The sequence below is a fragment of the Odocoileus virginianus genome, chromosome 8 (genome assembly GCF_023699985.2).
Source record: "Odocoileus virginianus isolate 20LAN1187 ecotype Illinois chromosome 8, Ovbor_1.2, whole genome shotgun sequence".
Taxonomy (NCBI): domain Eukaryota; kingdom Metazoa; phylum Chordata; class Mammalia; order Artiodactyla; family Cervidae; genus Odocoileus; species Odocoileus virginianus.
In genome coordinates, this window is record NC_069681.1 from 13,663,356 (window position 1) to 13,677,656 (window position 14,301).

Consider the following 14,301-nt stretch of genomic DNA (forward strand, 5'->3'; position numbering starts at 1 on the left):
CTCCCATCTTTAATAAAAAAGGCCCCCAATTCCATTAAATAATGAAGAAAGTTCTGCCTTAATGATACATTTACATGAATTTTTTCAAATTTCCCACAATTATGACCTTTGCTATTGAAGAGCTTCATTAAAAATATAAAAGATGAAATGGTTAAGGGTTTAGAATCAGCATAGCTTTCTTTTTAAAGGAAATGGGATTACTACATGAGTATCCCTTTGTCAAAGTTATTAACACATAACCTTCACGTGAGTATGACAAGGATTGTTTTAAGCCCTCTCCAAATTTCCCCAAACCATCTCCGTGGCCACCGCCACCTCCCACGGCAGTTGGCAGTTCAGTGCTTCAACAGGAGCTAGGTCGCCCAGCGGGTCACTTTGAGCTCCATCACACATGCACCCAGTCCAGTTCTTTCCGGGGAACTCTGAGGTCCCCTCCATCCACCCATCAATCTCCCATCAGTTCTACATTAGAGAAGGATTCAGAAAAGTTGAGTCCTGTCCTGCAAGGGCCTGAGAAAATCTCAGAGCTGAGGAATGCTGCGTCTCTCTAGCAGAGGGACAGTTACTGAGGCTGGGGCAGACCACAGGGCTGAAAACTCACCCTGTTCATCACTGCTCCCCAGCATGGCTCTTACAACGGAATGGGACCCCACAGGCTCACTTCTCAGGCGCCAACTTGCTTTAGGATTCCGTTTAGAACTTTGACTTATTTTAGTCTTAAGGAAACAAGTGGGAGGGGACTCCCTTGTTCATCTGGTCCTTCCCCAAACTCAGTATAAAGGGAACCACTGGAATTATCCTATCTTTTGTTTGGGCGTCCCTAGGAGCTGGGAACTCAATTCACAGTAGGAAAGGCATCCATTCTCAGAGTTCTCCAAGTGGAAATCAGATTCTCTCTCTAAACCCCATCTTCTGATCCTAGAGCTGCTTGTTGGGATTATACACAGAGTAAGGTTCATTCCCCTCAGCTGATAAACACTAGAAGATTAAGACTTCCATGGACTCCTAGAGTTTTAAAGCCACAGAGGCTTTCTTTCTTTCAGTACCCTCCCATCAGCTGTGAGTGGGGAAAGTCACTTGTCCAGATCATACAATCAGTCTGAAGAACCAAACTCTTGCCTCCTTGTCTCTTCCCTTACTACCTGAAAGAATGCAATGTTAGATTCCTTATACTTCTCCAATCAAACCATGAGCATCACTACTTTGCCCAACCCTTTCACCCCCCCCTTCAGAATTTCACCAAATTGTTTGAACTTTGCCTGGAAATAGTTGTGAAAATGACTACCATTACATTAACACTGTAACATAGAAACACTTATTTATCAACATTTTGTATGCTTTATTGAAAGTTGACAAGTGCAACAGTTAAATACAGTGACACCTTACAACTGTGTAGAGAACATGCACAGAAACATATGCAGATAACTACTATACAGGTAATATGCAGAAACCCCTACTGGGAAATCCATTAGCTAGAACTCCGCATTTTTCAAAGTATTCAACCAGTTCAATCAAAGGATTTCAGTGAACAGGGAGTGACTTCAAGATACTCAGTAGCTAGAAGATTGCAGATTACACAAAGTGACTAACTGTGCCAAATTCTTAAAATCTCTTTAGGGAGGTGTGTTTTGCTTCATGGGTTTTTCATGGAGATCGCTATAGAAAAGACAATCCACACCTCTTCAGACAGCCAATGAAACATCTAAATTGCAATCTGTACAACCTAAATAGTAGTTATAGTCCTCTATTGTACAAAATAGTTACACTACATACACAAATATACAATAAGCAAAACAACCTTCATGGTAAGAGAGCTTAGGTCCCAGCTACCTGTCACCATTTAGTCACGCTAATAGTTTTGTGTCATCCACTGTTTCGGAAAGAGGCACAGTACAATTTTTTTTTTTAAATGGAGTCTGGTGACAGTCGTCGTTTGTACAATGAACTATGTTTTCCCCTCATCTTAGGCGAGACTAAGCTTCACTCTTGACCTTCACCTCCCTTTCCAGTTCCTCTCAGGGGAGGAGAGGAAAGTCCAGTGGCAAGCTCCTCTGCTTCGGAACCCCATGGAGTACACTACCATGCAAGCAGGAAGAACTCTTGGAGGTGGGGAGGGTGGGGAGCAGGGGCGGGGGGTGGAAAGGCACAACAGCTCCTCAGAATGAATGAAACCATTTCTCACGGTTCTGCCAAGCTGCATGAGGTCCCGGTATATCCATGCTAATTCTCTGATTAACCTTTAACTCACCCAACTAAGAAATTTCTTCAAGCCGAAAGCATATGAGTGTTTTAATACTGGAAAAAAGAGAAAACGGCATGTGTCAGTCTCACGTCTCTTTTGCAGCGAGCAATGAAATGGGTGACAGTGGGGGCGGACCCCTCCCCTAGTACATCTTCTCAGGTCTGTTCAGTTCAGACCACAGCAGCCAGTTCTTCGGGGGCCGGGATGGCTACGCGGTTGGTCCTGAGCCCTGGGACGCTGGCTGGGCCGGGGGCTGCGTGGTCCCCTGTGGCTGTGTGGTGGCAGGGGGCGAGCCAGTCTGCAGCTGGGCCTGGAACTGGGCAAGCTGCTCAGGACTGGCCAGTGTCTTCAGCAGATTGTTCTCCTGCTCCAGCTGGGAATTTTTCTCTATGAGTTCCTTGATCTGTTCCTTGAGGACCTCCACTTCCTCTCTAACCGCATACATCAAATGGCTTTTCACCAGATCCTGGAAGGGAGAAAAGGGGGGGAGGGACGACACACATAGGTTTAACGTTCTACTGACTGTTTCCCGGACTCTGAATTGTTAAAACATTTTGCATGTCTCTCCCTAACGACGACATATCCTGCCTTCAGAGGTTCATTTAACAGGCTCCAGGGGAAAATGACGGAATACCACCTTAACTGTACAATACTTCAGTTTAACGTGTAAGTGATCAAGGTTTTGTTTTCCTTGCAGCCGTTGGCCAGAAATGCCTACGCTCAGGTTTCCTATTCGAGATGGCAAAAGGCAGCCGGGCTCCAGCTCAGTGCAGCAAGAAGCCGGGCTCAGAGATGTCCAGCCCCGGAGCAACGGGAGCCACGACCCCGCCCCCAAGCCCCTCCCTCCGCCCGCCGGACCGCCTCCCTCAGCACCGGCTGCAGCCAGTTCCTACAGAGCGTGTTGCCGCATTTTCCTCCCCCCCACCCCCCTTTTTCGTGATTAAGCTGACATCACAGAAACCTGGGCAGCCGTCGCAGCCAATGGGCGCTCGAGTTATTTATAGCTCCGAATTAAAGGTTCGGAGTTTGCCTAGCAACAGTGGGCAGAGAATCCCGTGAGAAGAGCCACAGGCGCTGCTCCAATAACAAAGAACGGCCAAGGCGGAAATAAAAAATAGCAGAAATCCAGGAGCAGGCTGAGACGGCGAAACTTTTCTCCAGCTCTTCATTGTGCAGGAGTCTCCACCACTGGGGATCCGTTTGGCCCCGTGTAGGAGGCTCCTTCCCGAGAACCCCCACTTCTGGGGCCCTCCCCGCTCCCGGTACCGCGGTAAACCTTACGATCCCTAGGAAAGCCACATCACGAGCAATGTGCCCGAGACCAAAGGACACGCTGGGCCAGCGCTTTCCCAGCAATTCCCCAGCAAAAAAGGGGCAGGCACCTCCGCCAAAATCTTGACGGTTGTTTGAAATCGGTCCTGGAAAGAACATCGAATACCCGCAGAGTCCCTTTCTCTCTCCTTAGCAGCCCTGGTATGTGGCTTCATGCTGGCAGAATGGAGACAGTGCCGGTATTTCTAAATGTATGAAGAGCAGTCATCGTCTTCTACGGATGCGCTCCTTTCATCCCAAGACACCCTGCATTTTGTACTGTGCCCACATTTAGTACAAACGATTTTTAAAACAGTACATACCATAGCTTGCTCGATTTTGTTGTCAATAGCTACCACGCTTGCACCAGATGAGCTGAAAAATAAAAGGGGGAAAAAAAATCAATAAATGGGATTTTTCTATCCCAGACAAAAAGAATTCCCCAATTCTGTGCTGTTACTAATATCATTTTCTGAACATTCTTCAATGCCTTGTAATATATCACCCTCCAGAAAACACCAGCCACTCTCTTCCTAACGAATATCCAGACATTTCCCTATTTAAGTGAGCCACAAAGGCTAAATTACATAATTGGTAAATCCCTGTGCTCTGGCCAGACCTGCAAAAACAAGGCTATTCGGAACATTTCAAAAAGCAACATCCATGTCACCATAGCCTCTCAGCAATGGACAAAGGAATTCGCCGGGCTATCTTTCACCTGCATTATTACAAGGATCTCACGAGTAAATTTTTAAAAGTATCCCAGCCGACATTTACCTATTGTCAAGTCTCACAGAGGCGTTTTCGGTCCCGAGCAAGGATGACAAGAAAGAAATTGAAAAATGTCTCAGTTGGTAAACTCCTAGATCCATCGCCACTGGTCTACACCATTGGGATTTCATGCAATTGCAGCCAAAAACACCCTCGCAGGAAAAAAAAAAAAAAAAAGAGGGAATACTAGCCGCCTTGTTGGGGCTAGATAAAAATCTTCTAGCTTTACGCAGCTCAGGGAGAAACAGAAAACGGCAGCACTAATTGAAAGAAGCCCGGCTTCTGGGGTTTGGAGGTTCCGGGAAGACGCAGCTTCCACTGCTGTGCGGAGAAGGTTCCCTGGTCAGCAGCCGGGCTCCACTAGGCTCTAGCCTAGGGCGCCCCGTCTCCGTGCAAAATATATGCAGGGAAGAGCCGCGCCGATTGGCCAACGCGCCGCTGGATCCGCCCCCTCCCCTCTTCCCCGCCCTCCTCCCGCTGCCCCGCCCCCCTCCCCACTCCCACCCCACCCCCAGCCTCTCCGACCGGCTCCTCGGGTGGGCTGGCCCAGGCCTCGGCCTCAGGGGCCGGGAAGCGGGCCGCAAGGGGCCTCCAAGATCAAGCAAAGGCCGAGCAGTGCTCGGGCGGAAAACGCAGAGGGGTCCTGAAAATGCGATTAGGGCTCTGCACGTGCTTACGTTTAAGGGAGTCAGACCCCGTCCCTGGAGCTGCCTGTCCCCGTGGCTGCTGAACGGCGAAAGCTGCTTATTTGCAACCAGAACCCTCTGAGCTACTGGGCATGCCCAGTCCCAGCACTTAAAAGACTCGCAGGAGCTGGAGTATCTCGATTTCAATTATCTCGTTCTAACAGGCAGCAGTAATTGGAGGACTTTAAGGGTGGTTTTATTTATAAAGATAACTATACTGTAATCATACTTTTTTCTAAGCTAGTGAATTTTAGAGGAAAAAAATCATATTTCCTTTGAGAGAGTCTACCTTTCTATGAATTTATCAATTATGTGTAGAAACAAAAAACAGTACATAGTCACTTGCTACGCACATATAAATTGAAGCCAAAAGGAATCTACCAGATGAAATGAGATCTCAAGTTCCCATTGCCATAAACCTTAAAATTGCATTTCCTTCCGTGTATAGCTAGGGGAAAAAAAAAATCCACAGGTTGAATCCTTCCTACATAGATCTATTTTCACTTTAAGTCCCTAAAGCAAGTTTTTAGATGTTAAGTGCAATTTCTATAAGAGTCAATCCTTTGAGCCTTCTTACATCAGCGGAATTGAGATACTGTACAGTCTGTATGTCAACCTTATAGCCACACTGACCAAATAATTCCCTTCTCTAAACCAAAATTAAAATATCTGAGTGTGAAATAGCTTAACCTGTTACATAATTTTCTTCTATTAATTTAAAATATTGCAAGAATGTACCAACTGAGTTTAAAGTTTAATATCCTATAAGTCTAAGGCCTTAAGGTCACTTGATAGGTTATAAACAGCTTGCAATTCAGTACGTTTAAGGTGCATTTAAGCCTCTACAATACTGCCCTCTAATGGCATAATCCTATAAAGACAGAAACAAAAAACTAATACTAATAAAGACTTTGAAATAAGCAAATTGTACCATCACAAATAATTCCAACATAAAACTTGACCACAGAATACATATAGATACGTATTCTATTTACATACACACACACACACACACACACAAACCCACATATAGTCTTTCCTCTCAAGCAGAATCCTTTAATTTAGGAAATTTTAAGTTGCTAGTGGAGCCTCTTAGATAGTCTTTGAAGTTGACCCAATGTTGGCAGAGTGTGTTTGGTTTTAGAAACTGTCCGAAATGGTTAGGTACTAAATCTGGTGAATGTGGAAGCTGATGAAAGGGCAATTAATTCTCTTTGGGGTTAAAAAACCAAGGCAGTATCATTCTTTGTTATTATAAGGTTTATATTGTCTCTAAGCTTTAAGGCTTTGCTTTTGAATAACAAATGATATTCAAGTGATATGCCAGTAATTTACAAAAATTATATATTATGATACAAACTTATTTTCAAAAGGAAAACAGTGAGTGGAAGCTCAAAAATCACAATTTGGGAAGCAGATATGTGGTCTGTATGTCTATGAATCTAGGCACAATTATTATTTACTATATTATAGTTTCTATTTATTTTGAAAGTTACAGTTATCATTATGTGATTAAGTCATTTACAAATTTAAATGGAATGTCAACTGCACAGGAAAAAGTAGAGCATCACTTAAGTTGTAAAAAGAGTTTAAAAAAACCAAAACTAAGATCATATATAGAAAAGAATTTTAAATTCCCACTGGTTTAAAAAGATTAATAAATTAACTGAATTTTATTTATTCATGATGTTCTTGAAAATAGAAAGTTACAAGTTGGTCATGTTTTCATTTCATTCATTCCAACTGATCATTCAAGTATTAAGCTATAGAAGCCAATATCCGAATTGCAGTCTGTTTACCCCATATCTCTACAGTGGGACTTTATGGTCATCACCAACACTTTGCTATTTTAGATACACTTGCAAGAAACATCCTTGCACATATACCCTTGAACATCTGTAATATATTTCTGGAGAATCTGCTGGGTAAAAAGATAATTAGAAGTCTATTTCTTTTCTTATCTTTTCCATAAATGTGCTAGGTTACTTTAAGATAGATTTTCTTTTTAACTAGAGAAAAAATTTTAACCTCTATGAATGTTATAGCCTTTGTTAGATTTGTTAAGTTTGATTTTCATTTCTTTTTTTAACTTCTTATTTTGTACACACACACACACAACTGATTAATGATGGTGTGACAGTTTCAGGTGAATAGCAAAGGGACTCAGCCATTCATAGACAAGTATCCACTCTCCCTGGGGGAAAGGATGGGGGGAAGGGATAGTTAGGGAGTTTGGGATGGACATGTACACACAGATATATTTAAAATGTATAACCTACAAGGAACTACTGTATAGAGCTTGGAACTCTGCTCAATGTTATGTGGTAGCTTGGATAAGATAGATTTTAAATTGAAAACTGAAAAGACATAATTTCAAAAAGAAGGCAACGAGATTAGAGATCTCTACAGAGGAGAGTCCATGGGTCAGGAATGTCTGAGGCCCAAGGGACTAAAATTACTTTCCAGCTATTAAAGAAAGGTTCTTCCATTTGCAAAATAGAACATCTGTGAGTTTAGTGCCCAGAGTTTAACCAAGGACAGGATAAGCACTCGCATGCCTCCAGGAGAGACCCTTGAAGGCATGGATGATACTAGTCCCCTTCAGACACTAGGCAGAGGTCAAGAGGTCTCACTCCAGTGGGGAATCTGGATCATAGGAAAAAGCCCTAACCTTTAATGCTGGGTGGTTATTTGTTGTTGATTTTGTTGTTCTGTTCTGTTTTGCCTAAGTGCCTTTTTACCTGGATTCCAGTTCAATCACTTCTGCATATTAGTAGCACGTATGCTAATTCAGTGACATGTGCTCTTCTCCCAAACTTGATAGGTACAATGTAGGTAAAGACCTTGATGCTGGGAAAGACTGAGGGCAAGAGGAGAAGGGGGAGGCAGAGGATGAGATGGTTGGATGGCATCACTGACTCGATGGACATGAGTTTAAGTGAGCTCTGGGAGATGGTGAAGGATAGGGAAGCCTGGCGCTGCAGTCCATGGGGTCACAGAGTCTGAGCAACTGAACAACATCAACAACAATACAGGTACAGTTTGGTGACCCACCACTCAAACAGGATAACCTGTTTGTCCCTCTGCCCAAACTCCTTGCAAATCTAAACTGAGCGCCGCAGAAGAGGCCAAAGCACGGAACCCCACGCTTGACCGAGCCGCTGTTGTCCAGGGGCTGCTCGCCGCCTTCCCTCTCTAGTCCACTCTCACTAGATGCTTGGGGGTCATTTTACCAGGTTTAGCAAATGAAACTACAGGACTCCAAATTAAAGCTGAATTGCAGATAAACCAGAAATGATGTTTTAGTTTTTGGGTCCTGCACACTGTTGGAACAAGAAAGAATGTAAAAAAAAAAAAAATCAAAAATTTAACCATACTTTAAATTTCCTTGATTTCCACTGAAAAGATGGAAGATAAAGTAGAGAAAATCTTCCCCAAAATAACAGAACACAGAAACAGAGATAGAAACATGGGATACAAGACACTAAACAGATCCTTCAAGGAGGCAGTCCAAGAGCAAAACAGAATGAATTCCAAAGACAGAAAACAGAGGGATGGCAATTACCAAAGAAATAATTTAAGAATATGTCCAGAACTGAAGGACACAAGTCTCCTGATCATGTGAGATGACCAAATGGCTACCACCATCGATGAAAAGAGCCTCACACCAAAGCACGTCATGACAAAACTAATGATCACGTGGGACAGAGAAAATCCTAAAAGCTCCTGAGCAGAAAAAAGCAAGGTACAAACACAGATAACAGTATCAAAATGGTTGTTGTGGCCACTGGGAAACAATGGGGAAACTGCTTATAAAATTCTAAGAGAGAAAGGTTTTTCACTTGGTCAAATCATTTAAATGTAAATGTATTAGGAGAACATTTTCAGACATTTTAGACACCAAAATGGAGGAGCAAACCAGGAAAAGGGGTTTAAAGCAAGAGGAATAAGTTCTAGAGATCGGCAGTACAACCTTGCACCGGAAATCAATACTACGATGTTGAAAATGTAAAACTTTGACAGTGTGGGTCTCAGATTAAGCCTTCTTACCACAATAAAATAAAAATTAAACAAACATAAAAAATACATTCTCCCAGAAAGAAAAGATGGCATGAGAAGCATGAACCAGGAACTCAAATGGTGGAGAGAAGGAAGGAAATCAACAGGATAATGGGGGACGTTCCCGGCTGTCCAGTGGCTAGGATTTCACGCTTCTACTGCAGGGGGCATAGGTTCGATCCGTGGTGCAGGCACTAAGATGCTGCATGATGCACTGAAAAAAACCCAAAAGAAGATGATGGGGAAGGAAATCTGGGGACGGCAGTTGCTAATAAGCAAACCTTAGCAGCAACGGGTATGTAATCGTGGGGGGAAGTGAGAGCCCTTGGGAGGCAGTGCTTTGGTGCAAATAAACAGAGACATGATCTAATAGACCTAAGCATTTGTGCAGGGCGGGGGCTAAAGCCAGGTATGAACTGGATCTAATGAAACAACTAGGTAAGTTCAAAAGCAGTTTTACAGTTTTGCAGAAATCAAAAGTAAATGAATGTTCATAGATAAAACTTGACTATAATAATTCTTAAAATTGTTTTACTGGTTTAACTTTAAAAAGTTAAGGTTACTGGCAAGGTTGTGGGAAGAAGAAATGCATGGTAGGAAAAGAATAATGTCTGTTAAGAATGGTGTAAAAGTGCTAAATCCTCCTCTACTATGGCTTGATTATGTAATACCTACAATTGACAGAGCAAGAAATATCAGTATAAATATATTATTACATGGACATGTGTGGGTAAATATGAGAAATTAGAAGTGGCTGCCTGCTAAGGCATAAGTTCATGGACTGAAAAAAGGAAACTGATAACTTTTTCCTATTCACTCTGTTTTTAGGTATGTACAGGTATCGCTTTGATTAAACGTATTTTTCAGAGGGTGAATGGGGCCCTCAAGGGGCTCCTCTGCTCCCAGGTTTTAGTCGAGTTCTTAGCACACGTGAGGAAACTGCCTGAGGCTCAGGGAGGCCACCCAGAAGAAGCAGCAGAACAATTTTTGGAACTCACACAGGGTTGGTGTTACCACCAGCCTGGGTAAAAAAGAAAACAAAAACAAAAACAAAAAACCAAACTTGTAAACACAGGATGCCAGGTATTTAGAAGGACAGTGCCAAAGTGATGATGAAAAGTTAGTTCCAGACTGACGGGTGTTTGGTCTTGTGTAAAACAGTTTAAAAGGAAGCCTTGACATATATCCAAATAAAACTACGTCATTCATCAAAAGATGAATGGATAAAGACAATGTGGTACATGTATACAATGGACTACTCCACTATAAAAAAAGAACGAGATAATGCCATTTGCAGCAACATGGATGCAACTAGAGTTTACCATTCTAAGAGAAGTAAGTCAGAAAGAGAAGGACATATACCATGTTCTATCACTTATATGTGCAATCTAAAATACGAGATAAACGACTTCTATTTCTGGGGTGGTTGCCAAGGGGAAAGGGGGTGGGAGAGGGTAAGGGTAGGAATTTGGGGTTAGCAGATGCAAACTATCATATATAGAAAGGGTAAACAACAAGGTCCAACTGTACGGCACAGGGAACTATATTCATATTCTGTGATAAACCATAACAGAGAAGAATATGAAAAAGAATGTGTATGTGTATAACAGTAACTTTGCTGACAGCAATAATTAACACAGCGCTGTAATTCAACTATACTTCAATAAAAATATATAAATATAAAAGGAAGCTCTGAAAAGATCAAACTGTTTCCAGGTAACTTAATTTTTTTCTCAAAACAAGGCTCAGGGATATTAAATAAAATACAGCTAGCAACCAATAATTCACAATGTCTGGCATCCAATGAAAAGTACCAGGCATACAAACAAGCAGGGAGATATGACTCATGATGGGGAGGAAAACTGATCAATCAAAATGACCCAGATATGACAAAGATAATATAATTTGTAGACCAGGACACTGAAATTATTATAACCTTGCTTTATATGTTCAAGAAAGTACAGATAAACATTAGCATATTAAGTGCAGAAAACCCAGTTTATGAGGATGAAACATATGATTTGGGGAAAAAGATAGGCTGATGGGATTAAGAACAGATTAAACAGGGCAGAAATATTAGTGATATATTAGCAATAGAAACTAACTAAAACAAAACAGAGAAAAAAAAAATATTATTGCTCTGTATCACTGAACCATGGAGCAATTTCAAACAACCAAATAAATCTCTAGTGAAGTCCCTGAAGAAGAGAAGAGGGGAAGGGAGGGAAAAAATATTTGAGGCAATTATGGCAATTTTCTCCAGATTTTATTGAAAAAAACAGATCCAAGAAGTTAAACCTCAAGCAAGAGAATTATGAAGAAAACTGTAGCAAGGTATATCATCATCAAATAGCTTAAAACCAGCGATAAAGAGACCACCCTAAAAGCTGCCCAGAGAAAGAACTAGATCACACACAGAGCTACAAGGATGAGACTGGAATCAGGCTTCAGGCTGACAGAAGAGTGTGGCAGTGTCTTTCAAGCCCTGAGAGGAAATTCTGAAGAATCTATCAACTTACAAGTCTGCCCCAGTGAAAATATCTGTCAAAAATAAAGATGAGGAACTTCCCTGGTGGTCCAGTGCCTGAGACTCTGTGCCCCCAGTGCAGGGGCCTGGGTTCAATCCCTAGTCAGGGAACTAGATCTTACATGCTGCAACGAAAGGTCCTGCATGCTACAATTAAGACCTGGCACAGCCAAATAAATATTTTAAAAAAGAAAAAAAATGAGGATGAAATTCTTTTTAAGAAAGCTGGAAGGATTCAATCACTGGCAGTGATAAGAAATTTCTCACTATAAGAAATTTTGCACCAAAGAATGAAGAGCACCTGAAATGGGAACTATGTAGTTAAACACAAAAATATTTCTCTTAACTATTATTTCTCTTAAAAAAAAAAAAAAACTATTATATCTCTTTTAAATTAATAACAGTATATGAGTGAATAGGGGCTATATCATACAATGAAGTAAAATGTATGACAAAGTAGAACATAGGCCAGGAAGGGAGAAGGAATGGATACTGCTGTACAGTTCTTAGATTACTAACAAGTAGATATGATAAGTTAAAGATGGATTCTACAAATTCTAAAGTAATACCTGAAATAACAATACAAACAGTTATAGCTATTAATAATAAGCCAATAAAGAAGATAAGATGGAATCAATAGAGAAAATACAATCTAAAAGAAGTACAAAGAAAGAAAAGAGGGATAAATAATAAAAAGCAAACAGACAGTACATGTAAACCAACTGTAGCAATAATCACATTAAATGTAAATGTTCTCAAACACATTAATTAAAAGGTAGAGGTTGTTAGATTAGATAAAAAAGCAAGATACAACTACTGCTGCATTTAAGAAATAATTCTTTAAATATAAAGGCATAAATGGGCAAAATAAGAGGATGGAAGAAGATCCTCTATGTTAAAATAATCAAATGCTGAATGCTGAAGAGGCTATATTTTTCAGACCAAGTAGACTGCCAATCTAAATCATTTCCTAATGAATAAAAGGATCAACTTATCAAGAGGTCATACAAATCCTAAGTGTTTATACACTGATAACAGAGTTTCAAACTATATTAAGCAAAAACTGATAGAACTGTAAGGAGAAATTTAAAAAATCCAAAACTGTAGTTTTCAACAACCCTCAGTAACACTTGAATAACTCTGTCAAGCACTTGACCTAATTGGTTTTTGTAGACTATTCCATCCAGTAGCAGCAGAATACACATTCATTTCAAGCACACATGGCATTTTTACCAGGAGAGACCATATTCTGAGCCACAAAACAAATCTCAATAAATTTAAAAGAATTCAAATCATACAAAGCATGTTCTATATATACAGTGGAATTGAATTAGAAATCAATGACAGAAAATTATTTGGAAAATCTCCAAATATTTGGAAATAACATAACATGTACCTAAATAACCTATAGAGGTCAAACAAAAAGGAAACTGGGAAATATTTTGAACTGAGAAAAAAATAAAATAAAATATAGCATATTACATTTACTTTAATAAATATAACAACTTAGATATAATGAACAAATGCCTAGAAAAACAAAAGCTACCAAAACTCACTCCAGGAGAAACAGGTAACCTAAATGGCCTTTTTAAAAAATTAATTTGTAATTTAAAATCTTGCTATGCCAAAACCCTCAGGCCCAGATGGTTTCACCTGTAAACATTTAAGGAAGAAATAATATTGATTCTATATGAACTCTCTTCCAGAAAACTAAAGAGGAGAAAATACTTCCCAACTCATTCTACAAGGCCAGCATGACCCTGATACTAAAATCAGGCAATGACATTATTAAAAAAAAAAAAAAAGAAAGAAAATAACTGCAGACCAATAGCCCTACTGAACAGAGATACTAAAATTCTTTAAAAAGTTTTGGCAACTTGAAACCAGTTATATAATCAGGACCAAATGGCATTTATTCTGAGAAGGTAAGGTAAACATCTGAAAATCAATATGATTCACTGTATGATTTAGTCAACAGACTAAAGAAAAATTACAGGGTCATCACAATAGAGGCAGGAAAAAGCAATCTGACAAAATTCAACATCCATTCATAATTAAAAAAAAAAACCTCTCAGCAAAATAGGAATTGAAGTTCTTCAACCTAATAAAAACCATGCAGTTCACATCACACTTAACAATATAAGAATGAATGGTTTCCTCCTAAGATCGGAAAAAAAGGCAAGAATGTCCAATCTCGGCAATTTCAATATCACACTGGAGGTAATAGTAATAGGCAGGAAATAAGGCAAAAAAAAAAAAAAAAAAAAAAGGAAGGAAGGAAGAACAAAAGAATGGATATACAGATTAAAAAGAAAAAATAAAACTATCCTATTAACAGAAATATGATTGTCTATGGGACTTTTCAGATGGCGCTAGTGGTGAAGAACCTGCCTGCCAATGCAGGAGACATAAGAGACTCGAGTTTGAACTCTGGGTCAGGAAGATCCCCTGAAAGAGGGCATGGCAACCCACTCTAGTATTCTTGCCCGGAGAATCTCATGGACAGAGGAGCCTGGTGGGCTACACAGTCCATAGGGTAGCAAAGAGTTGGACATGACTGAGGCAACTTAGCACAAGATTGCCTATACAGAAAGTCCCTAAGAATGCACCAAAAAAAACTACAGGAACTAACAATAAGCATGTTGACTAAGTCATGGGATATAAGTTCAATCAGAAAAATCAAATGTATTCCTATGTATTAGCAT

At 40.4% G+C, this 14,301-nt stretch overlaps 1 protein-coding gene across 5 annotated transcripts in view; it reads right to left on the reverse strand.

The window, feature by feature from the left end:
- Positions 1–1,315: 1,315 nt before the first annotated feature.
- TSC22D1 (TSC22 domain family member 1) overlaps positions 1,316–14,301 on the reverse strand; it is a 124,301-nt gene continuing 111,315 nt past the window's right edge. For 3 of the 5 annotated variants that reach the window (XM_020895218.2, XM_020895225.2, XM_070471194.1), the window contains 2 exons: positions 3,877–3,928; positions 1,316–2,708 (listed from right to left, as the gene is read on the reverse strand). In XM_020895218.2, coding sequence (XP_020750877.1) covers positions 2,451–2,708; positions 3,877–3,928 — 310 coding nt within the window. In that variant the 3' untranslated portion in view covers positions 1,316–2,450. Of the gene's footprint in view, positions 2,709–3,876; positions 3,929–4,330; positions 4,713–5,001; positions 5,063–14,301 lie in introns of those variants that run through there. The other 2 variants (XM_020895231.2, XM_020895228.2) reach the window with 2 other exon arrangements.